Genomic DNA, 27516 nt, shown 5'->3' with positions numbered 1-27516 from the left:
GAGGAAGAAAGAACACCACTGAACCTCATCTATTTTGGTAGTAGCAAGGTCTTTCTCAAGAATAAGGATATACCTCGAGCCGTTCCATTAGAATTTACATAAATTGTAACAATCCAAGCCCACCGCTAGTCGATATTGTCCTCTTTGGACTTTTCCTTTTAGATAGAATTGCTTTAAAAATGCCTCCTTGAAACCGTAACTAGGCTATAACACTCCTCCCATCAGGACTGAGAATTTCCCTGTCCAACCACTGTAATTCTACGTCCTTTAAAAACCTTGAGGGGAAACTCGAAATGGAAAGCCTAAAAAGAACAATATTTGCTGGCCTATTAGCAGTGAACTTTAGCCGTTACTTAAATCTAGCCACTCCATAAAAAACCTAACAAAAAGGGATAGCTACGACCTAAGGCTCACAAAGAATTCTCCAGTCCTCTAATCACTTTCTTATTCCTATCAAATATAAACTCGAACGAGATTATCGGCATCCAAAGTATAAATAAATCTACAACCAAGCAATTGAAAACAAAGATTAAATAAACGATTATTAAGGGCCATGAAAGATCATCACTGTCAAAAAAAAGAAAAAAAAGAAGTGCGGCTTATTGATCTACATTTATGAGATGCAAGAACGAAGGTAGTCGAGCAATCAAAATTTTACCATTAAAAGACTTCAAAATGCATAATTTTTCAGTTCAAGACATGGTTAATAGGACATACAGCATAAAAATACTTTCTTTGAAGATATTGATTACAAAGACAAATCTAGAATGGTTGGTCAATTACTCACGACATCCTGATGATGGAAACATCTCTAAGGCCTCGAACTGGACGAATTGACTGACACACTGAATTGAATTTGAGGCTTATCATCCAGCTGACTTCTCATGCAACAATACATATTCTCGACTGCAAAATAAGAAATAAATTAATAAATATGAATGCAGTAAATTTACAGGATGCATCAACAACAAACCATCAAAGAAAAGAAAATTCAGCAGTATTTTTCAGATCCTTATACTATTGGGATCTACTCCGTTAAGGACCTAATGACGATTCCCATCATCGTTTTTAACAATTGAGCTCGATTACTCTAAATCGAAAAAGAAGATTGCTTAACAAGTTCACATGATAAACTTGTAATTTAGGTAAGATGTCGTATAAGTAAATAAAGTATAGAATCAGCAAGAAGTTGCATGCCGAGAACTGTTTATCAAGAAAATCAAAAGATAGTCCAGTCGAACTGTCTAAATTATCAATGGAGGTAGAAAAACCATAATGAATTTAAAACACAAAATGAAAATTCAAGACACGGTCTACAATCTTACCTACTATTGCCAAACTTCAGAGTGTCTTTTTCAAAAAGTTCATAGTAACGTTGAGGTTCAATTGCAGATTCCTGCAAATGCAATTACATTATAAAAAGAATCATGAAATGAGTAAGACTATAACCTACAAAAAGATGGATGAAAAAGTGTTGCTTACGTTGATATAAGTCTTATTTGTGCTTCCTAGATCCATCAAATAAGGCCTACCAATACAAAAATACATAAGAATCGGCTCATCTGAGATTGGAAAAATTCCTGTCACGTTGATCATGGCATATTCTTACCTTACTTGCTTCGACATTGTACCATCAGACTTCTCCTTTTCTACTTGCCTACAAGATACCAAATCAAAATTTTGCTTAAATGGGGGATTACATGCTATTCCATCAACATCAAGGAAAACATAACCGCTAACAACAGATCTACCGAAACTGGATGACAGCATGTTGCTTGCTGCAGGACGGATGATCAGTAGGTATGTCCGCGACTCTTCTTTCTCTCCCAAAAAGGTAACAACTTTGACGATGTATGTAAAGAGGTTCTAAAATTCATTGTGATAAGTTAACAGCTTCAACATTGTATATGCATAAAAGCATTCTGACATGTTAAAATTAAGAACTCAAACACAAAACAAATAACTAATTTCCACTATTGACAGTGCGCATGTTCCTTCTCTAATGGAGACTCCTTGATCACTTTCAAACTTTTCCAAGGTGTAATCTCGAGCCCTTGATAAAACATTTCAAACCTTGCACCCACCGGCATATGAAAACAGGGCATTATTTCTTACACATTTCTTTTCTTATGAAGTTTTCTTTCAAATATTTTCACACACCTCTCATCTCTCAGCACAAAAAATCAGAGAACAAAAGAAAATAACATTTTGTGGATAATAATGCCCCTGTACTTAATATCAACCTTGATTTTAAAGCAAACAACTAAACATTAAATGCTGATTAATAATAAAAATTAAAAACCTCTAGTTCACCCAAAATAAAAGAAACCTCGGATTTCATCCTACTCTTATTCAAATAGCAAATCTAATAAAATATTTTGAGAATCAATCAGCAATTTAAGTTCTCATGGCCCTCTTATTGACCTCTAGGCCAACCCATGGTGGAAAGAAAATACGCGATTTAAATTTAGTGAGTCACAAAGGTAACAAATCATATATCTTTCACTAAGTAGAAGGAAAAGAGAGAAAACGATATACATGCTTTCCGTTGACAAAAGTATTGGACCCACATATGTTAGACCACAAATAAGAGTTTGCTGGTTGCTACACACAAAATGGGGCTTATCCACTAACCATTAACACCAAAAGATGAAAACAGATATGGAAGTCTGGAATGAAATCAAATTGACTACATAAATCACAAAGCCTTACCATTCAGCACTTCTCCAGCCTTAAAAACATACAGCCGCCATCTTACATCAGGTTTTCTAGCATCTGGAGGTTCATTAAACAGCAACGTAATACCTACCAAATGAAAGCAGAGTAGCTTCAGAAATTTGTCTCAATGCAGAGAATGCAGGAAAGAATTATAATTCTATTTATAGGGAACTAAGTGCATAAATGTCCCACAACACAAATTTAAAAAGGATAGAGATATTAAATTATCTCACCTCTTACTCTATTAGTTTCTGCTGCAAGCTTCCCGGATAGCTCAAAAGAAGGTTTGTCCTGCAAACAAAAACGGAAACAAAAGCAATATTTATCCTACTAATGAACAACAAACAAGTCAATAAATAAATAAATAAATTGCACACAGAAGGCAGTCTCTAAAGGGAAGTATATACAGGATAAGAACGCTGACAAAAAATTACATGCTTTCCACTAAAACATCTTATTTTCAAGAGCCTAACAAGCCAAGGCTAAATAACACCTTCTGCTTAGCTTCTAAGGCTTCCTCCGCAGCCTTCATCTTTGCCACTGAATCATCGTCATCACTCCTGCTCATGCAAATAATCAGAACCTAGTGAGAAGCTGCGAGGCAATAGATATAGATGATTCTCAGTACAAAAAGAGGGAATCTAAGATAGACAAGCAAATCTGAGGTAAAAGTTTGTCCTCTTCACAACTATTAGAACAGAATTTCATTATGCATTCAGTTTTTCATCATACATTCAGTAATTTGACTTAAGTGGAAGCTAAGCCAAGTTTAACCCACACTTCCCAAAAACATCAAACAGATCCAGACAATAGTATGAGATGTGTACATAAAGCCATAGGAGTTGTGATGAAAAACTAATGAAGCATCAATCTTTTGGTCAACAATTTTTTGGCTAGTTAAGCACTAAAAAGAAGTGATACAGACTACTTTCAAGCACTAAAAAGAAGTAGAACATTATATATTATATGTCATAACATTCATACATTGAAAAAGGCAACATATCCATCCAAATTTTGAAGCATGTCATAGCATTATTCTTGCCTATTTGGAGGATTTCCATTCTCCAGAGAAATTATGCTTGCGTTAGAAAACCAAATACTTTATTTGACTTATAAAAAAAAGGGTGCAAAAGCAGCTCACCGGCTTTCAGCCCTTCTTGAATTTCTCCCCTGGAAAGTTAGATGACAATTAGGTGCTGTGCTCCATATAAACTTTAAAGCAAAGACAACTGCAACTACGTAAAATTAAAAAAAAAAAAAATGCTAGCTACTCGAAATAACTTATGTAGAATTACTCTTTGTTCAATAAAAATGGGCAAAAAAATCAAATGAAGAAATATCAGTAATAGAATTCAGGTAATAAAAAGAAATGACAGCTGAATATTACATGCTCTGTTAGGAGGGTGGGTATCTACTTTAACTACCAAAATTAATTAATTGAAATTCACAGGAGAAAAGGAAAAATGTGCTCAATTTACAATCATAACATTTCTGATAAACAGGCACTTATGCTTATGGTATCAGATTTTGAGTAGTAGAAATCACCAAACACCTCATCATGATTTTTGGCATCAGAGACAGGCTGGGGCGATGGGGACCTGTGGCGGCTCCTATGGTGGCGTTCTGATGGAGAAGAAGAATTCCCATGTCTTGACCTGGAAGATTTTCCATCCTTAACATCCTGTCTAGAACTCCTCTCCTTTCTCTCGCTCCCTAATTCCCTATCAGAAACCCTTTCCCGATGAGCTTCTTTATCATTACCCCTGCCACGGTTCCTTTCAGAATCTCTATCACTTGATTTCTCTGGAGCTCTTTCAGCAGCTCTCCTCAACCGTTTTGTCCTTGGAGAAGGAGATCGAGTTCGTGGAGAACTTGACCTCTTATGCTTTGGAGATTTAGCATGACTAGAATGTTTGTCTCTTGCTGGAGAACTGCTATTACAGGAGCTCTTGTGCCGTGTAGGTGACCTTCCTCTGCGGGACGGACTCCTTCTAGGAGAAGACTGCCTCACCCTAATTGGAGATTCTGAATCATCTGATACATTTCGTCCCATTTGTTTTTCTGAAAGACACCATTATAATACCAGTTTTTAGAATTCAAGGGCACAAAGGTACAATCTATAGACCCAATCATGTTCAAGTAAGGTCGAAAGTTATTTAGGAACATACAAGTTGTCAATTTATTAGCTATGCATTACAGGCAACGATAAAAATAAAGCAAGAGCTATAAGCTACAACTCCTCAAAATCAACAGATAAATCCAATTAGCATTGCCAAAACAAATTTCACAAGCCACCAACTAAATCCATACAAAAAAAACATCCTCGATTCTAGATAATCGCAATACTTCCAAGAACTCAATTCCTCTATGGAACAACAACATTTCTCGATTCTAGATAATCGCAAGACTTCCAAAAACTCAATTCCTCTATGGAACAACAACATTTCTCAATTCTAGAGTGAATGGAAAGTGCTCAGTTATCCCTAGCGACAACGAACACAATATCACCATTTTCACGGAAATTTGTAGCCGGAAAAAAATCGGAACAGCTGCCTTACCGGCTCAATGGAGTCAAGAAATGGCAGTAGAGGCGAAACAGCAGAAATGGCTCCTTGATGGTTCTGTTCTCCACGCTAGGGCTTTGGTTCGACAGAGCAAAATTTCCCGTCGTGGAAGAATCAGAACGGTGAGGGTTTAGGCGACAGTTTGGGGTTTTCCAGCAGATGTAATGAGTAATTTCTAACGACCAATTGAAAGACGACACGTCGGAATAGAAAAATCGGACAGTGTTTTTGTTCTTTGGGCCTGAAACTTGGGCTTGTACGACGTTCTTTGGGCTGGTATTTGTTGGGCCCAATAAAAATTGTCAACAACTATCCGTTCTACGTACTCATACACTGAGCTATGTTCATATTGGTAACTCATACACTGAGCTATGTTCATATTGGTAAAATATAGCTCCGTTAATTGAGATACTAGTAATCTCCTTTACCAGTCGGTCTCAATTCTCTATCGATGAAACCATTCAAATTTGAGATAATAATTGGTATCTTATTCACTGAGATATACTCAGATTAGCCTGAATTATATCATTATATATTCGATATAAACATTATGTGTACAATTAATTGAATAATTAAGCGTATTATATACTTAATTTTCGAGATATGTAGCATCATAATTTAGCAAGGCTATAAAACATAAGTGATAACGTCTTGGTTAGAGACTAGATAGACATAATCACTAAATTTCGAATTTAACCTACAATTGGTACAAACGACATAGGATCGTTAAATATCTCATAAAAGGTTAGAAACTAGGCTCGACTTCGATTCTATAATCTCAAACTATTCAAATTCAAGTAACTAGATATCGGTATCATCGAGTATCAATAAATTTCGGGTTAGCCATGGAAAATAGTAATCCCACTAAAATCTCTCGATGTGTCGAGTATTGATAGGTTTCGGGTTAGCCATGGAAAATAGTAATCCTACCAAAATCTTTCAGTATATCGAGTATCGATAGGTTTCAGATTAGCCATGAAAAATAGTAATCCCACAAGAATCTCTTTGTGTGTCGAGTATCGATAGGTTTTAGGTTAGCCATGGAAAATAGTAATCCCACAAAAATCTTTCAGTGCGTCGAGTATCGATAGGTTTCGAATTAGCCATGGAAAATAGTAATCCCATCAAAATCTCTCAGTGTATCGAGTATCAATAGGTTTCGAGATAGCCATAGACAATAGTAATCCCACCAAAATCTCTCAATGTGTTGAGTATCAATAGGTTTCGAGATAGCCATAGACAATAGTAATCCCACTAGAATCTCTTAGGGGGTCGAGTATCGATAAGTTTCAGGTTAGCCATGGAAAATAGTAGTCCCACCAAAATCCCTCAGTGTGTCGAGTATTGATAGGTTTCGAGATAGCCATAGACAATAGTAATCCCACCAAAATCTCTCAGTGTGTCGAGTATTGATAAGTTTCAGGTTACCCATAGAAAATAGAAATCCCACCAAAATCTTTCAGTGTCTAGTATTGATATCGTCGAGTATCAACAGATCACAATCTTTTCTTCACATCTTTCTTCTATTCCTTGAAATTAGAATCCCTTCATTGGATTAAAACAAAAAGTTAGAAAAAAAAAAAGATTTCAGATAACCAATCCCAACAGCCGATCAATCAACCTGCAGGGAAAAAACAACAAAAAAATCTAGTTCTTCGTCTACTTTCTTCGTGTTCTTTCTTTCCTTCTGTCGTATGTACATCAGAGTCAAGTCGAGTATAACGAAAGTTAGAAGTCGATAATCGGCTCACCGACAGTGAGATTACGCTCAACAGACCACGGGACATCGAAGAGCTTGGCGGCAATGAACTTGAAGATCTTGTTGACATTGATGTTGTGAATGGAGCTAGAGAAGAATAGAGTAGCCTTCATAACTCTTGCATAAGCTCTTGCCTATGAACACAAAAACAACAATTCAAAGAGAATTTGAATGATTCCACGCGGTTTTGATGGCAGAAAGTCTTAGCCATAATTGAACTTTCAGGATCATGATTGATTTACCTGACTCACAATTGTCCACTGCAAATCAGGAGGGAGTCTAACAAAGTCGTCAAATTTGGTTCCTATCAGAATGGGAATGGCTGTCTGCAATAAACAAGAACCGACCCGAGAGTTACTCCGAGCTCGTTGATTGGTAAACAAACAGGCTAAGATTTGTGAAATATGAGTCGTGTAACCTATGATAAACAAACCCTCGTACCAGATATACGACACGAGTACAATACATGAACCAAACACCACATATTAACTTACGATCAAGTCGATGTTTAAAGGTTGTACAGATGATAGAAATCGAAGTTATCCAAACATGTTTGAATACAAACGTTTAACTAAGGTGGGTTGGGTTAGGGACATTCGAACCTCCGACCTCTTGGTTAATGAAGATATATACCTAAATGAGATGAACTATGCTTCAGTCGGTATCTCCTAGTGACATCGACGTTTAAAGGTTGTACAAATAATAGAAATTGAAGTTATCCAAACATGTTTTAATACAAACGTTTAACTAAGGTGGGTTATGGAGATTTGCACCTCCGACCTCTTAGTTGATGAAGATATATACCTAAATCAGTTGAACTATGTTCCGGTGGTATCTCCTAATGACGTCGACGTTTAAAACTTATACAAATAATAGAAATCAAAGTTATTCAAATATGTTTGAATACAGACGTTTAACTAAGGTGGGTTTGGGAGATCCGAACCTCCGGCCTCTTAGTTGATAAAGATATATACCTAAATCAGTTGAACTATGCTCCAGTGGGTATCTCCTAATGACGTCGACGTTTAAAACTTACACAAATAATAGAAATCGATGTTATTCAAACATGTTTGAATATAAACGTTTAACTAAGATGGGTTAGGGACAATCGAACCTCCCGCCTCTTAGTTGTTAAAGATATATACCTAAATCAGTTGAGCTATGCTCCGGTGGGTATCTCCTAATGACATTGACATTTAAAGGTCATACAAATAATAGAAATCAAAGTTATCCAAACATGTTCTAATACAAACGTTTAACTAAGGTGGGTAAGGGAGATTCGAATCTCCAACAACTATATACACCTAAATCAATTGAACTATGCTCGGGTAGGTACCTATTCATCTCGTAATGAGTAGTAACAAACCATTATCTTCAAGAACAAGTTGGGTGGAGGAGAAGTAACCTTTTAGCGGTTCACAAGTTCAAAAGATAAAGTAAAAGCCTCACATCTCTAGCTCATCAGTTCTCACAGGACTTTTATCAAACACTTAGTGCTCAAAAGAAACTTTCACCCACAACGGCCAAATGGATCACTCATGATGAAATGAAACAGTTCAAAATTTGGCCAAAAATGGAATAAAAAACTTCATACCTGGTTCCATTTCCTCGCTTCTGTATACCAATCAACAACACTGCAAAAAAAACAGAGCCAAAAAATGAAAATGAACTCAGATTTCAAGTTTTTCAAACGAGGATGACAAGATTTTGATTTAAAACGGACCTGTTTAGAGTTCGTCGGCTTGTTAGATCGAACATGAACAAGATTGCTACTGCATCTTTGCAGGCTAATGGAAGTTGATCTTGTGAACTGCTATCACCTTCATCGAACTACTCGTATTAGAAATTTTTTGATTCAGAAATCAAGAAACGTGGGGGAGTTTGATTTTACCTTTAACGTCCCAGATACGGAATGAAATCAGAGCATTTTGGATACTTAATGTCTTGTTCATTAGGTTTATTCCACTCATCTGTAAGCTATTTCTCTCCTGTTCATCGCCCACATACTTGATCTAATCAAAAATCACAAGAACAAACAAACAAAAGAGTTCAGAAAACAGAGAAACAGAGAGAAACAGGGGAAATCAGATGAACATTTTACGAGGTGAAATCTTACCACGAAGCTTGTTTTTCCAATCTGGCAGTCTCCCAAGAGGCTAATCTTGAGAGAAACCATCTCAGAAGAATCAAAATCGGAATCGGAATCGAATCCATGGCTAATCCTCGACAGCTCCAACGAACACCCACCGTCCACGACGGTCATCGGAGAGCGGGAGGAAAGGCGGCAGTATTTTTTAGGGGTTTTTCCAGAAGAACACGCAAAAACTCTATCCCATACGAAGCGAAAGAAGTGACGAACGAGGGAGACTCGTTCGAGGAGCCTCCACCGGACGAGCCTCCGGCCGAGCTTGGTCATGGCGGCGGCGGCGTCATGGGCTACCTTGACGGTGAAAAGGGAAGGGAAGTGAGGGAGCTTGAGCTTGTTTTTGCCATCGGCTTCAATGGCAGCGGCAGTGGGCTTGTTGTTTGTGGGCATTTGGCGGTTTTCCCAACAAATTTCAACGAAGGCGAAGTGGGAGACTGGACCAGCATCAACAAGAACAGACAGTTGACCGGTTTTTTTTGGTTCTTCTTATTTCTTTTTTATATCCATCTTTAATTTCACTTTAATTTCTAATTTTTAAATTTAAAGTAAAAAAAATTAATAAATAATTCAACCTTTTAAAAGTTTCTAATAAATTTATAAATTTTTAATTTTAAGATTTTTAAATCTTTAATATTACGTCTGACCGATAATATATACAAAAATAAAATAAAATAAATAGCTCTATGTTTAATAGAATCCTAAACTTTTAAAATTGTTTCGAATAAATTAAATAAATTCTAAAATATGTCGTATTGTTAAGAATGAGAAACATACGTGGGATTGAAAGTCCACTATCGGATCAAAAGTCCAAGAAACATAGGTGGGATCGAGAGTCCTAGTGGGATCTATTGGATGATGAAAGTCCCACCTCGACTAATTTAGGGAATGATCACGGGTTTATAATCAAATAATACTCTTTCCATTGGTGTGAGGTTATGCTCAAAGTGGACAACATCATACCATTGTGGAGAGTCGTGTTCATCTAACATGATATCAAAGCGATGCCCTAAACTTAGTCGTGTTAATAGATTGGTAAATTCTCAAATGTCGAACAAAGGATTCCAAAAGAAAAGGAGTCAAGCCTCCTCGAAGATATAGTTAAAAATGACTAAGACTCCAAAGGAGTCGAGCCTTGATTAAGGGGAGGCATACTTTATTCGAGAGAAAGTGTTGGATGATGAAATATTAAGAGCATAATAAATTAAAATTAAAAATTTCTGAATCAAATATAAATAAATAAATATTAGAAACTAAATTTATAATATTTAATGAAATAAAATTATTATATATATATATATTTTCACAGCTGACACAATACGCACGCCTTTGTAATTTTTAAAATTTATTTATTTGATTTTTTTCAATTTTTAAAAAATTATTTATTTAATTTTATTTCCGTCAATTTCGCTCTTTTGTCGTCTCCCGTCCTAAATTCCTAATTTCAATAATAAAATGAGACTTAAACCGAAAAATACACGACCAACAATTAACCATTTAAATATTTATTACTTATATTATATTCACTCTAATAATATTATTTATTTATTTATTGTCTCGTGTCATATAAATGTTATTTCAGTTCTTATATCGGACACATTCATGAAAATTTAACACCTTTTGTCGAAGTATTTTTCTTCTATACTATTCTCCATATTGCTCGTTTTTTTAATTTTTTTTTAAATTTTTTCAAATTTTAAAATTAATTTATTTAATTTATGTGATTATGAGTTTTTTAATCAAAATTTTGTATTTACTCAATACCCTTTTAATATATTATAAAAAAAATTTGAAATTTTAATTTTGTGCGTGATAATTTATTTGTTACTTTAAATTATATATATAGATAGATATATATATTTAAGGTTTACTTAAATATTAAAAAAATAAAATATGCACAACAATTATTTTTTTATTTTATTATTTTTTTTAGGGAATATTAAAAATCTTAGTCAAATTAAAAAATAAAATAAAACTATAAATAAAAATAATTTTTATAAAATTAATTTAAAAAATTAAAAAAGTGGTATATAGCTATAAAAAGCACTAATGTTTAATTAATTGTGTTAAAGTGAATGGTCATAAATAAAAGTGGTGATTAATTGTTAAGAATTAAAGTGAAATTTACCAAATTTAATGAATGGAATTAAAGGTAGGGCCCACCTAAATTATTCTTTTACTAAAAAAATCATCTTTAATTCTTTTTATTCTTATTTATATTTTTTAATTATTTAATACTCATTATTATTGAATTACCTATTTAAAAAATTATATTGTTTTTTCATATAAAAAATTAATATTTAAAAACAAAAAAAAATATTTTACTCTAGAAAAAAGGGCAAAATTAAATATATTAACATATTAAAATTTTAATATTGTAAATTCAAATTATATTTTTAGGAAAATATATAATTGAAGAAATAATAACTAAAATCCATTTTCACACGAAAAATTCAAAATCTTTAATAATTTAAAATATATGGATAAGAAAATAATTGAAGAATTTTATAATCCCAATAAATGACGTGGCACTTCCTGAGTGTATTTTTGTGGGTATTTTTAAATTATTTTTTTATTTAAAAATAATTTTATGTTTTGTCCGTTTCAATGAGAGTCGTTTTCAATTATTTTCAAAAACGTGTTTTTAGCAATTTAGAAAGTCGCATACTTTATTACGATTTATTTATTATTTATTTCTTTGTATTTTTATACAATAAATAATTTTTTATTTATTTATTTATTTATTTATTTACGTTTATTATAATATATAAGAAATAGTTGGTCAAATATTAATTACCTATTTTTTTAATCTTGATTTTTTGTTTATTAAATTATTCAATCACAATTTTTTTTATGTATAAATTAAAAGATATTACGCTAAATTTGGTCTAAAAGGTCTCTATTTTAAATATATATATATATATAATAAATTTTTAAATTTTAATTTAAATTTTGTGTCCGCGAAATTAATAAAAATATTTTAAAACTTTAAATTTTTTTAAATAAAAAATATTTTAAAATTTTTAAAAGTTTAAATAATATCCATAAATTAAAAAAAATCTAAAAAAAAACCCTTAAATTTTCAAAAAATTTAAAAATATTCGGACAGTTAATTTTAGATGAAAACATTTAATATTTTATTTCAGAAGGTTGAGATATAATATTTAAAGAATATATTATTTATGAAATATATCTTAAATATTATATTTCTTCTGTGATTTATATTTTGGTATTAATTGCTACTTTCTATTTCTCATTCTTAACACAAAAATATCTTTAAACTTTCAAAATTGTTTAAAAAATCTCTAAAAATACAATTATGATATCAAAATTTTCATTAATACTCTTAAAAATTTTATTTAAAAAATTTAAAAATACTTTTACGGCCAGTAACACGTTTAAAAAATATTCATAAACTTTGGTAACTCTCCGTTAGTACCACGTTAAAAAATACTCATGAATTTTTTTATTTTAAATTTTTTTAAAAAATTCAAAAATATTTTTACCGTGAATACCATGTTTCAAAAATATTTATTAAAAGTAATATTAAAAGGAATTATTAAAAAAAAAACTGATTAAAGAAATTAAATATAAGTATGTATACAAATAATAATAATAATACAAGTATAATATAATGATTAAATTTAAGAAATTTACTGACATTAAAAAAAGGGAATTATTTTAATTGGTGGATCTAGATCAAAGGGAATATATGAATACGATGCTTTTAGAATAAAGTAAAAAAATAAATAATAATAAAGCTGTATGGTTTGATTAAATAACACATTGGCCCCATCTGTTTTGTATAATTAAATTAAAGGATTAATTGTATATGATATGATATGATATATTTTTGTTAGATTATGATATTAAATCGTTACATAATTATTAATAAAATATATAGGTTATAATGTTATGCGAAGATAATAATGAATCTTCCATATGGCTTGATTTGATTGGGTAAGTTATAATTACGTATGTTTTTAAATATGATGTGATCGTTAAATTAAATTTAGTTCGTAAAATCTTCGTGCAAGTGGCTACGAACCACGGTGTTGGAGGTTCGGATCCCTCCTCACCCACAACCGGCTGGAAAATATCTTATCCCCTAGAGGTCGAGGTTGTAGAGAGTTTAGAATTCTAATTTGTTTTAATTCTGGGAATGAATCGAAATGATATCCATACAAATATGGGATTTTACGGTCAACTTCGGTCTAGGTAAGGCCCTTTGGGGTGGAAAAATCAATTATGGTCGAGGTTAACTCATGATGATCCAACCTAGTCGAATGAGACGGTTAACTTAGGTCTAAGTAAGGCCCTTTGGGCTGGAAAAATCAATTACGGTCGAGGTTAACTCATGATGATCCAACCTAGTCGAGGGAGACGGTTAACTTAGGTCTAGGTAAGGCCCTTTGGGCTAGAAAAATCAATTATGGTTGAGGTTAATTCATGATGATCCAACCTAGTCGAGGGAGACCGATAGTAACATCTAGAAAATTAAAAAAAAAAAAAAATCCCGTCACCGACGTACTTAGCTACTAACAATTGAGTTGAAGTCGACTCTCCTTATAGAGCATGTAGCCTCAAACAACAAGTTGTCATTGAAGCTTAACACACTTGCTCGACTCGACCTTCTTACTTGTTTTTTTGTCGTGCGATCAATTACGACCACTATTTTACTTTGCCTTCCTAACTAGTGTCCAATGCCGATCCCCTGTACCTCCGTTCTGGTAAGATATAGCCATTGTGCTACTGACGCCTATTGTTAACACAACAAAAACGACGAAGTGAATTTTCCACAGGCAACACACTTAAATATGTCTAATTGTCGTTCGTTCGTCTAAAGCGTTTTGCCTGTGATCACGTGTCAGATGTCCTAGTCATGCTTGTCCATGGTCATGACTGCATATTTGTTCCAAAAATCTTAGGTATATGACCAGTCACGAAAGCTATGTCCACACCTGTCAAGGCTACAATGCCTTCAAAATATACTATAAGAGAATATGACAAGTTGTATACCCGAGTTACATACTATCAAAGTTGTAGCTGTTACTTATTCGTTTTTAGCTTATAACACCAATTCCTTTTAAATGCTTTTCAATGCATTTTCTCGCTCATGTTTTCTAAAACATACGTGACCCGAGCCTTGATCATACGTCAAGATTGTCCGCAAAGAACGACTTTCGTATGATTAAGTTATTCGTCAGATTAGAATAAGTGTCGTAGAATTGTTGTCCCACTGCCACCGGAGTAGAGTGCAACTGTGATACTTGACACGCGTTTCTATTTTTTTTTTCAATTAATTTTTATAAAGGTCATAATTTCACATTGTTTCAATTTTGTAAATAAAAAAAATATTTTTTTGGGTTAATGAATAAAATTACCCTTTTTTTTTTGGTTTGAATTGATATCCTACCTAACATAAATTTAATCAAATAGTAGGTGAGAAATAGCAAAGTAGTGGCCATAAAAAAAATAATAATAATAAATAAAACCCAACAAACTAGATATCCTTGAAATAAAAACCTTATTATAAAATATATTATATAGTTTGGTACATATGTCACCAAGCCTTGAATTGGATATGAAAGCTACATTCATTCCATTCTTTAATTATTAAAAAATTAATAACTTATACCAACCAAATTATATTCAAATAAATTAATTTTCTTTCGTGACTCAATCATTAATCCAACTCGGCCAGTAATTTAGTAAAATGTTGAATTTAAATACTCGTTTTATATTTATTCTAAAAAGAAACTAAAACAATTAATGAAAAACTTGTTAAACAAGTCTAAAAAAATTAATAATATTATATAATCTTAATGTTGAAGGGCGGTTTGTTTGGTGTGTATTATAGTTCAAGCCTACCATACCACTGATAGATATTGTCATTTTTCCTTATGAGATTTCCTTCAAGGTTTTAAAATTCACATCCTTGTAAAGAATGCTTCGTTCCCCTCTCTAACTGATGCGGGATCTCACAATCCACCCCTCTTCGAAGCCCAACGTTCTCGTTGGTACACTTCTCAGTATCTGGCTCTGATACCATTTGTAATAGTTTAAGCCTACCGCTAACAGATATTGTCCTCTTTGAGATTTTTCTTCCGAACTTTCCCTTAAGGTTTTAAAACGCTTTTATTGGGGAGAGGCTGACGACGATACATAACGATTCAAAGCGAATGATATCTACTTGCAAAATAGTCAAACCAGCTGCAAGGATGTTGATGTCTGGTTGGTCGACTCTACTTTGTTTCAGTCAAAAGCAATCCTCGAGACTTTGTCTTTTTAGTAGGTTTTTTAATATTTACTTTGAAGAATAGTATGTATGCCTTGTTTTCGAAAGCTGAAGCAGCCAAACTACGCAACTTGTTGGAAGATTAAACGAAAGTAGAAAGAAAAAAAAAAAAAAAGTTGTTCCCTATTCTCTGCCCCATTTCTCATCTAAACAGAGAATCCTCTCCCATTCGAGGCAAATCTCCACGAGACCTCGACTCCGCAAGTATAATAGACATCTCTAAGCTAAACTCATAATTAGCCTCTGGATGTCTTTTAATAACGATATGTCCCGATGATCACATAAAAGATAAAAGGTTAATAATCACGTAAAAATCATAATAACCTTTTAATAATCAAAACTAAACATAAAAGAGGATCACATCATCTTCTTGAAGAAGTGTGCTCTATAAAGGCGTTCATATGTCCCGATGACCCGAACAACTCATCCTATCCAATCCAAATCATAATCATAATCATAATGGTTAATTTCTGTTAAATTTTCCTTGCCATTCAGGACAGAACCACTGAATTTCAGGCTATCAATAGAAACTTTGATGAGTTGGTCCACCAGATCAGTAGCCAAGAACAAAGAAAATGAGCAAATTACACGGCAGAACATCAAAAAGGGACCCAAGTGGTAAAGGCAATCTTTACCATTACGAACTTACAAGTTTTGGACACAAACATGTCGAATAAAACGACCAACAAACCGAACACGGTTTAGCTTCCCATCAGCTAGATTGCCAAGAAGACAGTTGAGTGAGAGCAGCCTCCTGATGAAGGGGGCGGCCACGGCAGAGTTTGATATCATATTATGCAACCATTCGTTGATTTTCGGGTCGTCGGGACTCAGTTACAGGCTCCACAAGAAGTTCTTTCTGTACAACCCTACAAACTAAATACAAGAAAACCTCCTAAAGTGACAAATATTCTGATAGAAAGTCTTGCAGAATTCAAGCGAAGGTTTCTGATAGTTTTGAAAAACCGAGTTTTCTGAGTCGACTTGATAGAGGGCGGCTAGACCAAGCTCTATCCGGGTTATTACACTTAACGTCCACAATTGGAACTGCTCTAAGTCCTTTCCTTTCTGGTTTCTCTCTATAGCTATGCCCATCTGTATAAACATCATTAGAACCAAGCATTGGCATACGATGGACATCCCTCGAACCGGCTTTAGTAGCATTATGAGACTTCCCAAAGCTTCGGTTATTAACGGTATTATACCTTCTATTGCTTACCTCGTCGAACGATTTACTTTGTTGTAGTCTGTTAGGAATGGATGCAGCGTCGAACGATTTACTTTGTTGTAGTCTGTTAGGAATGGAAGCAGCAGATGAAACAGTCCTAGTAGAAGATGAAGATTTGATTCTGGGAGTTACCGACTTTTTCGGGTCGCATCTCATAGACTCTAATTCCCTCATCATTAGGGAGCTAATCGTTCCGGTGGCTCCAACATTGATGGATCCTCCACCTCCTTTGATAGGTTGCAGTTTCTGAACCATGATTTTGCCGGATAAGTATCTCTTGGGAAGGAAGAGGAAGATTATTCAACAATCCATTATCATATCATCACCTGAAAAAGAAGTAGAGAACTGTAAGAATTGATTGTAACACAGGGTGATCCTGCAGATTGGAGTTCATAAGACTCTAGTAACAAAAAGTGGATAAATTACTTTCATAATCGATCCACCACAGAATCATACAGGGAGAGGAGGCCCGGACGATATAGAAACTAAACGAGCACAGCAACGAGTTCATGTGGCAGAATGGAATGGTTAGAATGATTCTTGAAAAGGAAACTACTAACATGAGAGAAACTGTAGGAGCCTTCATAAAAAAATAAAATACAACTAATGAAAATGGCAGGAAGAGGCTCCAATTAGGGGTGTACATCCAACCGCTAACCCGAGAACCCAACCCAAATTATAAGGGTTGCATTGGGTTTAAAAGGATTTCAGGTTTGGGTTTGGGCTCGTCTTTTGGAACCCATTCCGGTTTGGGTTTGAAATTCAAATTATTGGGTCAACCCGAAACCTTAAAAAAATAAATAAAATAGGCTCAAGCCCATGCAGCCTAAGCCCATGAGTCACGTCTGCATCTGCCCTTGCACCTAGGCATCTGCACTCTATAGAGTGCAAATTGTCTCTCTCTGTCTCTCTCTGCTCTTCGATACATGAGATTGAATTAATAATTGTAATGATGAAGTACGCTTGCTAAATTTTCCATCGTTCTCATCTTTCTCATTGTCTCTCTACTTTTCGTCTTCATAGTTCTCATCTCACAGTGTTCGTCTTCGTGGTTCGCCTCTTTATTTCTCCATTGACGTCGTTCTCATCTCACAACGAATGTTAACGCCGCTCGTTAGTCACCTCTTTATTTCTCCATCAAACTCTCTTCTCAATTCCCATTTCTCTACTCAACCTTGTCACTGTGTTTCTCATCGGACGTCATCACCGACTGTCTCTCCGCTCGGTGCTCCGTTCCACTTCCATCGGACTTCTCCGCTCGACTTCTTGTCTCTTCTCAGTTTGGAACAACCCGAACTCAACCCAAAAATAGAGGGTTGGGTTGGGTTACCAATCCAACCAACTCGTACTTTTGGGTCAGTCCCAAAAAATCCCTCAACCCCGACCATGTACACCCCTAGCTCCAATAGCTCATAATCAAAGAAAGAGATAAAACTCAAGAAAGAAAATTTAGGACCAAAAGCCCAAAGGGAGGAATTAAACTGGGCACGATTCCAAAAATCCTCAACTTATAGAAAGCAAAAAGTAGAAGAAAAAAACAGTGCCATACTTCCCACAATAAGAGCATCTTCAAAGACAGTCAAATCCTACTCTCCCATTTGCATACAACAAACACAAAAGGGAAAGATCTATATATAACATTGAAGATATGAATCCACCCATAAGAGACATGCCAAGCAAAGAACTTTTGACAACTTAGGAATGCAAATCTTCCTTGAAGGATAGATCTCTAGATAACATTGAAGTTTTGTGGAATAAAGATTTGACAAAGAAAAAAAATCCAAGGATTCAAGAGACCAGATGAGCTCATCCTTGAAGAATAGATCTAAACAAACTCCCTGAATCATTGTCAAGAGAATAAAGCTCAATTTGCTTACAATCCAACAAGATCTTTTCCAAAATGGATATCATGTGAGCAAAGGCACCTGAAATGGGGAAGATCTTTGCAAGGAAAGATGGTAGACGTTAGCCAATCACGAACAGATCTATTTCTAATCCATCAAATCTCCCATAGACGAACACGAGTCATGTCTCCCACGAAACTCGAAAGAGTAACAAATTGAAGAAAACGGTGCAAATAATGGAGGATCGTTTTCCACAAATTTCTATAGACGCCATTGCCAACGAACCAGTTTCAATGTAAAACACCACAGTTAGTTCGAAAGGACAGTGTTCTTACTTACTATCTACTCCCTCTGCCCCACACAATTGATATCATTCAATTAAGATTAGAAGCTATCCACAAAATTCGTAAAGCAAATCCACATCAAAAGTCATTCAAATCAACATTAAAACTATATCAGCTTGAACATCACATCAACAACCAGAGTTAATGAGCTCCAATCAAAGAAAGCGATTCAAACAATGTATCAAAGAAGAAAGAACCAACGAACTCATCAATCGCTTCAGAAAAGAATCCATCATCCATTAATCAAAAAGAAGATGAAAACCCAAAAACAAGAACACTTCACCGATAACGAGAGAGAAAGAGAGCATACCACAAGAGAAAATCGGCAAAATCTGCAACCAAGAAGGGAAGATCAAAAGGGGGAAATAGGGTTTTTAAGTTATGATCCGAAAATGGCAACAAAATCTGAAGCTCCGGAGAAGATTGAAGGATGAAATTAGATCTCAAATTGTAATGATCTCCATCTCCAAAAAAGTTTGGCCATCGTCCTTTCTTCATCAATCACGCTCGGCTTTCCCCCACATAAATTTTAATTTTCGTATATTAATTTCATTTTTAATATATTTTTTTTCTTTTTCTGGGTAAAGTAAGAACTTTCTCTTTCATTCCAGATCATTTTTTTAATTTAAAAAAAAAAAAAAAAAATCAAACTTTAATGGTTGAAATATTCATTTTTTTTTATGAGTTGACCTTTTAGATTAATTTTAATTTCATCATTTTGATTTTATTTGATTTAAAATACCAATATTCGTCATTGATCGGGGAGGAGAACGAGAACGAAACACCCTTTATAAGGGTGTGGAAACCTTTCATTAGCAAACACGTTTCAAAGCTAAGGGGAAGCGTGAAAGAAAAAGTCAAAAGAGGACAATATTTATTAGCGGTAGGCTTGAGCTGTTACAAATGGTATCAGAACCTGACATGGAGCGATGTGCTAGCGAGGAGTTTGTTCTCCGAAGGGGGATAGACATGAAGCGGAGAGCCAGTAAAGACGTTGGGCCCCAAAAAGGTAGATGGATTTGGTGGGGGTCCCACATCGATTGAATAAAGGAACGAGTACCGACGAGGACGCTGGGCCCTAAAAGGGGGTAGATTGTAATATCTCACATTGGTTGGGGATTGACGTTGGGCCCTAAAAGGGGGAGATTGTGATATCCCAGTTGGGGAAGACACTGGACCCTAAAAAGGGTGGATTGTGATATCCCACATTGGTTGAGGAGAACGCTAGGCCCTGAAATGGGGTGGATTATGATATCCCACATTGGTTGGGGAGGACGCTCGGTCCTAAAAGGGGGTAGATTGTGATATCCCAAAGTGGTTGAGGGAGGAGAACGAAACACTAGTGTGTGGAAGGGAAGCCCGAAACCGAAAGTCAAATAATTATTAATTTAAATTAAATGAAAAAATACATTTAAAAGTAAAATTTTTTAATTTTCTTTTAATGGAAAAAAGTGGGTAAAAAAGAAAAAAATAATAATTATTAAATGTACCAAGAAATATTGTAAAATGGCATTAGATGACAGTTTGGCTACCTAATATTAGCTGGCTCTCATCATTAATTGGTAAAATTCAATTTACAAAATAATAATAATAATAATAATAATAATAATAATAATAATAATAATAATCCCAAATTTAAGTTAATATAAATTGTGATGGGAAAATTTTAATATCTAAATGATCGACGTATATCTAAATTTTAATATCTAAAAGTTTAGGGTTTTATTAGACATAAAATTCATAAGACGGAAGAACTTTTAGGGCTACCAACCCAATCAATCTCGATGACACGGAATGGGTCTCATGAATAACCGTTTCGTTTTTTTTTTTTTTTTGCGCACCCTCAAAACATGTCAATATAAAATAGCTGTAACTTGTAACTGCTTAAGTCCGATGTTAGTAGAAATTGTCTGCTTTGGTTTGTTATGCATCACTGTTATCTTTACGGTTTTTAAAACGCGTTTGCTAGGGAAACGTTTCCACACCCTTATAACAAATTGGTTCGTTCCCCTCTCCAACCGATGTGGGATATCACAATCCACCTTCATTGGGAACTTAGCGTCGTTGCTGGCACACCACCTGCTGTATGGCTCTGATCCCATTTATAACAACCCAATGGCTCGTTACGCATCACCGTTAGCCTCACGATTTTTAAACGTGTTTTCAAAATTTTTAAAACGCGTCTGCTAGTGAGAGGTTTCCACCCCTTCTAAAGGATGTTTCATTCTCTACTCCCTTCGGGGCCCAACGTCCTCGTTGGTGCTTGGTCCCGACGTTTCGTTCTCCTCCCCAACCGATGTGGGATCTTACAATCCACTCTCTTTGGGGCCAGCGTCCTCGCCAGCACTCATTCCTTACTCCAATCGATGTGGGACCCCACCAATCCACCCCCTTCGGGGCCCAACATCCTTACTGGCACATTGTCTCATGTCCACCCCCTTCGAGGCTCAGCCTACTCGCGGGCACATTGTTCGAGACCCCATCAATCCACCTCCTTATGGACCCAGCGTCCTTGCGGGGCAATATTGTCTCATGTCCACCCCCTTTGGAGCTTAGCCTACCAGTTGACACATTGCCTAGTGTCTGGCTATGATATCATTTGCAACGTCCCAAACTCACCGCTAACAGATATTGTCCTCTTTAGGCTTTTCCTTTCAGACTTCACCCTCAAGGTTTTTAAAACGCGTTTGCTAGGGAGAGGTTTCTATACCCTTATAAACGGTGTTTCGTTCTACTCCCCGGGATCTTACCTAGCGGGCCTCCAAGAATTATCCAAAAAATCAGAAAAGGGGGGGAAATAAAGCAGTTAAAACAGTCATACAAGTCTCGTTTTGCTATCAATTCGAAAAAGCTTCGTGATTTTAGCCCTCATTTCTACTTTGATTGCTGACCCACAAGACTTGCTTCTCACTTCTCCCCTTTCTTCCCCACCTTCCTTCCATTTTTGTCTCCTGCAAGCTTCCCACCTTCTTCGAATCGACTAATCTTCTTCTTCTTCTTCACCTGCATTATTGTTCCTTAACCTCCATTGAAGCTCTGAATCGAGTCTCCGCCATTGCTTTTGTTCATAATGAGTTCTCAACCACCCAAATCATCGAGACCCACAAAACCCCCAATTCAATCGCCGCCCACATCCAGATCCTCGGTTTCTTCTCTATCTTCCCATCTCGCCATGGTTGAACTCAAGCAAAGGATTCTCACCGCTATCTCCAAGCTCTCCGATCGAGACACCCACCAGATCGCCATTGACGACATGGAGAAAATCATCCAGTCCATCTCCCCGGAAGCCATTCCTATGCTGCTAAATTGCCTCTACGACTCCTCTGCCGACCCAAAACCCTCTGTGAAGAAAGATTCATTGCGGCTTTTAACACTCGTTTGTGCTTCTCATAGCGATTCTACTTCCACCCATTTGACTAAAATTATAGCCCATATCATAAGAAGGGTTAAGGATGCGGATTCTGGCGTGAAGGATTCGTGTAGAGATGCCATTGGTGCACTGTCGGCGCAGTATTTGAAAGGGGATAGTTCTGGTGGTGATAATGGAGGTCTTGGCTCTGTGGTGGCTTTGTTTGTTAAGCCTTTGTTTGAGGCTATGGGAGAACAGAACAAGGGCGTTCAATCTGGTGCCGCATTGTGTATGGCTAAGATGGTGGAGTGTGCTGCCAGCCCACCCATCATGGCGTTTCAGAAGCTTTGCCCCAGGATCTGTAAGTTGCTCAACAATCCAAATTTTTTGGCAAAGGCTTCACTCTTGACTGTGGTATCCAATTTATCACAGGTTCGTTTTACTCTCTATTTCATTGTTTTTTCCATCATGGAATGGTATTTAAGCTTAGATTCATGAATAACTAATGATATTTAGAGGGGAGTGAGGACTAAGAAACAGTGCACTATGACAGTATAAGAAGAAGAGGATAGTTTAGTCGAATGCTCATTTGCTAGACCTCGTTCAATCCTTCAAAGGCGAAGGAGAAAGAACTAAACACCTATTCTATTTACCGAGTAGAGGCTAAGATATTGGATTTCACCTATGATTAGATCAGTGGGCTACTTGTAGTTGACTTTTTTCGTGGTGTTGTTGAAAGCGAATTTGGAAGTAGGTCTCGCTTTTCGTAGCTACTCCTAGCTCACACTATGGTGGAGGAGGCGTCGTGAAGATCTAGGAGTGTGAGTAGTACGATTTGAAAGACTCCCATACTGTTTGGAGGGTAGGGGGCATAGATGCCAAACAAACCTGACCCGACCAATGTACCTTGCAGCTCGTACTCTTTGTTGACCATAGTTAACGAACCCAGTTACCATAGAGAACATATTGTAATATCTCTGAAGAATTGGATCTTTCTTTCGTTCTCGTGTTTGAGCAAATCGTGAATATATAATAATGTACATATGATAAGATTGTTTAGTTTTTATGAGAAACCAATGGCAATTTATGATGATCCAATGACTTGTTTTAGGTTGGTGCCATTGGACAACAGAGCTTGGAACATTTGCTACCAAGTATTCATGAGTTACTTGGGAGCACTGATTGGGCAACGCGCAAGGCAGCAGCTGATGCACTAAGTGCATTAGCATTGCATTCAAGCAATTTCATAACAGATGGAGGTGCTTCCACTTTGGCAGTTCTTGAGGCTTGCCGTTTTGACAAGGTTATCTTTTGCTTTCATTTGTTCTTTGTATAAAGCATCTCATTTGCTCTGTTCTATCTTTGTTTTATCTCAGTGTGTGTGTTTCCTGTTAACACATTCAAGAATTTTAGATATCTGTTTACTCGTAAACTTGCTAGACTATATGTCGATTTTCTACCCAAGCTCACCGTTAGTAGATATTGTCCTCTTTGAGCTTTCCCTTTCGGGGTTCCCTTCTAGGTTTTTTTAAAACGCGTTGTAAAGAATGTTTCGTTCTCCTCCCTAACCAACGTGAGATCTCACAATCCACCTCCTTTAGAGCCCAGTGTCCTCGTCGGCACTCGTTCCCTTTTCCAATCGACGTGGGACCCCCCAATCCTCCCCCTTCAGGGCCCAGCGTCCTTGCTGACACACCTTGCTTGCACATCGTTCGGTGTCTGGCTTTGATACCATTTGTAATGGCCCAAGCCTACCGCTAGCCAAATATTATCCTCTTTGGGCTTTTCCTTTCGAGCTTCTCCTCAAGATTTTTTAAATGCGTCTTCTAGGGAGAGGTTTCCACACCCTTGTAAAGAATGTTTCATTTTCCTCCCAAACTAATGTGGGATCTCACAATCCACCCCCTTTAGGGCCCAGTATCCTCATCGGCACTCGTTCTCTTTTCCAATCGACGTGGGACCCCAATCCACCCCCTTTAGGGCCCAACATCCTTGCTGACACACCTTGCTGGCACATCACTCGGTGTCTGGCTCTGATGTCATTTGTAACAGCCGAAGCCCACCACTAGCAAATACTGTCCTCTTTGGGCTTTTCCTTTCGGGCTTTCCCTCAAGGTTTTTAAAACGCGTCTGCTAGGAAAAGATTTCCACATCTTCGTAAAGAATGTTTCGTTCTCCTCCCAAACCGATGTGGGATCTCACGTTTGGCCTTCAATGATAATGTCATCCATTAATGTTTATCAAACCAGCAGAAGGCATCTAAGATTGAACCGGTGAACGACATTGGTTGAACGAAATCCAGGTATCAATAATCAGAAGAAAGTACATTTGCATACGGAAGCATTTCTAGCATACTCCAGTGGATTAAATGAATGTTATTGGTTTCTAAGTACAAGATAGCAGCCTTCTTAAGTTTAGCTTTAAGTCTTCCTGATCAAAGTAGCCAATTCTTTTGATGTGAAAAGCATGAACAGCATGAACTAGGCATAGAAAAAAGTTACTAGCATACTGAACGGGGGATGGTTAGAGCTCATTGTGAGATCCCGCATCGGTTGGAGAGGGGAACGAAACATTCCTTATAAGGGTGTGGAAACCTCTCCCTAGCAGACGCGTTTTAAAACCTTGAGGGGAAGTTCCGAAAGGTAAAGCCCAAAGAGGACAATATCTGCTAGCGGTGGGTTTGGGCTGTTACGCTCATCTTCTCCTGTTGGTGAGAGTATTGGAGCAGTTGAAGCTTTCGAGCGTATTTTAGTGGCTGCTTGTTGTTGTTTGGAATGGAATTAGGTTCATAGATCTCTTTGGGTTGACATTTTGGATGATTTTCCCATGACACTAGTTAAGAACTTGAATTTGATAACTCTTTAAAAGTAGAGTCATATCAAGTCTTTTTGTATTTAATATGGCACTCGTATTCACCATTTTCTCATTATTTACTCCATTTATTCTACTTAGTGAGCATAAAATCGTTTATTGCGGTCCAACATGAAAAAAATATGATTTTGCATAAATCGATTTTAATTATACATTTAATTGAGTTATGTGGTAAAATTTCAGACATTTATGTTGAACCATGAGGGAGTAGCAAATTTGGAAATAAATGGGTGATGAGAATTCTCGGGTCTGAACGTCAAGGAAGAAAGCTTAACTGATGAAAAACACTGAAAATGATGTGGTGTATAATATATAGGATTAGTGTGAGATCTCACATCGGTTGGAGAGGAGAACGAAACATTCTTTATAAGGGTGTGGAAACCTCTCCCTAACAGACGTGTTTTAAAAACCTTGAGGGGAAGTCTGAAAGGGAAAGCCCAAAGAGGACAATATTTGCCAGCAGTGGGCTTGGGCCATTACAAATGGTATCAAAGCCAAACACGGGGCGATGTGCCAGCAAGGAGGCTGAGTCCCGAAAGGGGTGGATTGGGGGTCCCACATCGATTGGAGAAGGGAACGAGTGTCAGCGAGGACGCTGGGCCTCGAAGGGGGGTGAATTGTGAGATCCCACATCGGTTGGGGTGGAGAACAAAATATTTTTTTTAAGGGTGTGAAAACCTCTCCCTAATAGACGCATTTTAAAAACCTTGAGTGGAAGTATGAAAGAGAAAGCTCATATAGGACAATATCTGCTAGCGGTGAGCTTGGGCCGTTATTCCTGATCTTAATTGAGTGCTTTTCTGAATCTCATTGATATATATGCATGTGAAAAGAAATTATGATTGTTATATTAATGATATCTAGATTATTTTTACAGATAAGACCCGTTCGAGACAGCATGACCGAGGCACTACAGCTATGGAAGAAACTTGCTGGGAAAACCGACGGAGCTGCAGAAAGCCAGAATGAATCTCAAGGTGTAGTGATTCGTCTTCCCTTTTTACTTCCTTCTGGACGTTGAAGGATTACCTTTTTTTTCCGTGCCATCTAACTCGTTCCATTTCGACGTGCTGTTCTTGCTTGTATGTTTCAGATGGTGAAAACCATGACTCGGCGGAGCTGTCCAAAAAGTCCGACCTGAAAAATGCGAATTCTCCTCAGGGAGGGAGGTCATTAGACAAAGATAAATCCGAGGATTCCGTCCCTGTATCGAATTCAGCTTCGAAAACGAAATGTGGTAGTATTTCAGATAAAGCAGCTGTAATATTGAAGAAGAAAGTACCTGCTTTAACTGACAAAGAGTTGAACCCAGAGTTCTTTCAGAAACTCGAAACTAGGGGGTCCGGGGATTTGCCTGTCGAGGTGGTTCTTCCTCGCAGACATGCCAGTTCTTCGAACACGAACGACGAGAAACCGGAGCCTGAGGATGCAAATGCTGGAGTAAGATCAACTCATGTTGAAAACACTCAAGCAGATGATTTTCAAAGTGCATTCAATAAATTTCGAGACTCGGAAAGAGCTCAAATGGCTAAGCCGAGGGATTACGATGATCTTGGGCGAGATAAATGGCATGAGGGGAAACTTAACGAAAGAGACTCGAGAACAAGAGCGTACAATGTGAATGATCAAAGTGAAATATCGCAACGGGAATCTTCTGGCGCTCGTTCGGACTTCTCCAAAATGGATACCCAATCGGAAAGCGCCTACATGAATAACAAAGGAAGCTGGTCTGCTATCCAGAGGCAGCTATTGCAGTTGGAGAGGCAACAGGCACATTTGATGAACATGTTGCAGGATTTCATGGGAGGCTCTCATGAGGGCATGTTAACTTTGGAAAATAGAGTCCGTGGACTCGAGAGAGTTGTCGAAGACATGGCACGAGATTTATCCGTGTCATCAGGTAGAAGAGGTAATTTTGCTCTAGGATTTGAAGGAACGTCTAATAGGCCTCTAGGTAAGTATAGTGGAATTTTGGACTATCCTGGTGCCAAGTTTGGACGAAACAACGATGGACGAATGTCTTTCGGAGAGAGGTTCGTTCAATCAGAAGGAATCGGTTCGAACATGAGGGGAAGGAATGCTGCATGGAGACCCGACATGAATGAGACTTGGGACTATCCTGTTTACATGTCGAGAAACGGACAGATGAGCTCTAAGAGATCGTTAGATGGTGGCATTGACAATAGGTCATCGAAATCCGAACAAGAAATCGACCAAGGCGGAGGTAACAGAAGAGCTTGGGATAAAGGTGCTGGACCTTTAAGACTTGGTGAGGGACCATCTGCAAGAAGTGTTTGGCAAGCATCAAAAGACGAAGCAACGTTAGAAGCCATTCGAGTAGCTGGCGAAGACAACGGTATATCTAGGACCCCGAAAGTGGCGATTCCCGAATTGAGAG

At 36.7% G+C, this 27516-nt stretch overlaps 4 protein-coding genes across 5 annotated transcripts in view; 1 reads left to right on the top strand and 3 right to left on the bottom strand.

Moving 5' to 3' along the window:
* Positions 1-635: 635 nt before the first annotated feature.
* On the bottom strand, positions 636-5429 carry LOC111443701 (FHA domain-containing protein DDL). Its single transcript, XM_023081630.1, has 11 exons — positions 5277-5429; positions 4271-4779; positions 3860-3888; positions 3212-3278; positions 2952-3009; positions 2713-2805; positions 1752-1866; positions 1610-1657; positions 1483-1528; positions 1326-1396; positions 636-906 (listed from the first exon to the last, which is right to left on the bottom strand). The coding sequence occupies exons 2-11, from the start codon at positions 4769-4771 to the stop codon at positions 867-869; spliced, it is 1068 nt and encodes a 355-aa protein (XP_022937398.1). The 5' UTR covers positions 4772-4779; positions 5277-5429; the 3' UTR covers positions 636-866.
* A 1293-nt stretch (positions 5430-6722) lies between these two features.
* Positions 6723-9658, bottom strand: LOC111443702 (septum-promoting GTP-binding protein 1). The gene is made up of 6 exons (XM_023081631.1): positions 9158-9658; positions 8933-9053; positions 8765-8861; positions 8636-8675; positions 7284-7367; positions 6723-7175 (listed from the first exon to the last, which is right to left on the bottom strand). Exons 1-6 carry the CDS (start codon positions 9575-9577, stop codon positions 7011-7013), a joined length of 927 nt encoding a protein of 308 aa, XP_022937399.1. The 5' UTR covers positions 9578-9658; the 3' UTR covers positions 6723-7010.
* A 6281-nt stretch (positions 9659-15939) lies between these two features.
* LOC111443703 lies at positions 15940-19451 on the bottom strand. Of its 2 annotated transcripts, none has more exons than XM_023081632.1 (2): positions 19209-19451; positions 15940-17036 (listed from the first exon to the last, which is right to left on the bottom strand). In XM_023081632.1, the coding sequence occupies exon 2, from the start codon at positions 16963-16965 to the stop codon at positions 16417-16419; it is 549 nt and encodes a 182-aa protein (XP_022937400.1). In that variant the 5' UTR covers positions 16966-17036; positions 19209-19451; the 3' UTR covers positions 15940-16416. The 2 variants fall into 2 exon arrangements, with proteins under 2 accessions (XP_022937400.1, XP_022937401.1); XM_023081633.1 differs by lacking the exon at positions 19209-19451 and adding an exon at positions 18636-19168.
* Positions 19452-21745: 2294 nt separating this feature from the next.
* LOC111443502 (microtubule-associated protein TORTIFOLIA1-like) overlaps positions 21746-27516 on the top strand; it is a 6623-nt gene continuing 852 nt past the window's right edge. The window contains exons 1-4 of the mRNA XM_023081327.1: positions 21746-22679; positions 23359-23550; positions 25996-26095; positions 26212-27516. The exon at positions 26212-27516 is cut by the window's right edge and continues 278 nt beyond it. Of these exons, the coding sequence (XP_022937095.1) occupies positions 21969-22679; positions 23359-23550; positions 25996-26095; positions 26212-27516 (2308 nt within the window). The 5' untranslated portion in view covers positions 21746-21968. The remainder of the gene's footprint in view (positions 22680-23358; positions 23551-25995; positions 26096-26211) is intronic.

This window comes from Cucurbita moschata, unplaced genomic scaffold (assembly GCF_002738365.1).
Source record: "Cucurbita moschata cultivar Rifu unplaced genomic scaffold, Cmos_1.0 Cmo_Scf00005, whole genome shotgun sequence".
NCBI classification, from domain to species: Eukaryota; Viridiplantae; Streptophyta; class Magnoliopsida; order Cucurbitales; family Cucurbitaceae; genus Cucurbita; species Cucurbita moschata.
Note: the sequence above shows the minus strand (reverse complement) of the source record. Positions and strands in the feature narration are given on the sequence as shown.

Bases quoted from the DNA above. Each gene is read 5' to 3' on its own strand.
- LOC111443702 (XM_023081631.1), bottom strand. From the start codon at position 9,577: ATGCCCACAAACAACAAGCCCACTGCCGCTGCCATTGAAGCCGATGGC. The intron at 8,862-8,932 runs GTAAAATCAAAC...AGTTCGATGAAG, and splicing joins CCGTATCTGGGACGTTAAAG to GTGATAGCAGTTCACAAGAT. The intron at 8,676-8,764 runs GTCCGTTTTAAA...TTTTTTTTGCAG, and splicing joins AGCCGACGAACTCTAAACAG to TGTTGTTGATTGGTATACAG.
- LOC111443703 (XM_023081632.1), bottom strand. From the start codon at position 16,965: ATGGTTCAGAAACTGCAACCTATCAAAGGAGGTGGAGGATCCATCAAT.
- LOC111443701 (XM_023081630.1), bottom strand. From the start codon at position 4,771: ATGGGACGAAATGTATCAGATGATTCAGAATCTCCAATTAGGGTGAGG. The intron at 1,529-1,609 runs GTAAGAATATGC...TTGTATTGGTAG, and splicing joins ACAATGTCGAAGCAAGTAAG to GCCTTATTTGATGGATCTAG. The intron at 907-1,325 runs GTAAGATTGTAG...CTTATTTTGCAG, and splicing joins CTGAAGTTTGGCAATAGTAG to TCGAGAATATGTATTGTTGC.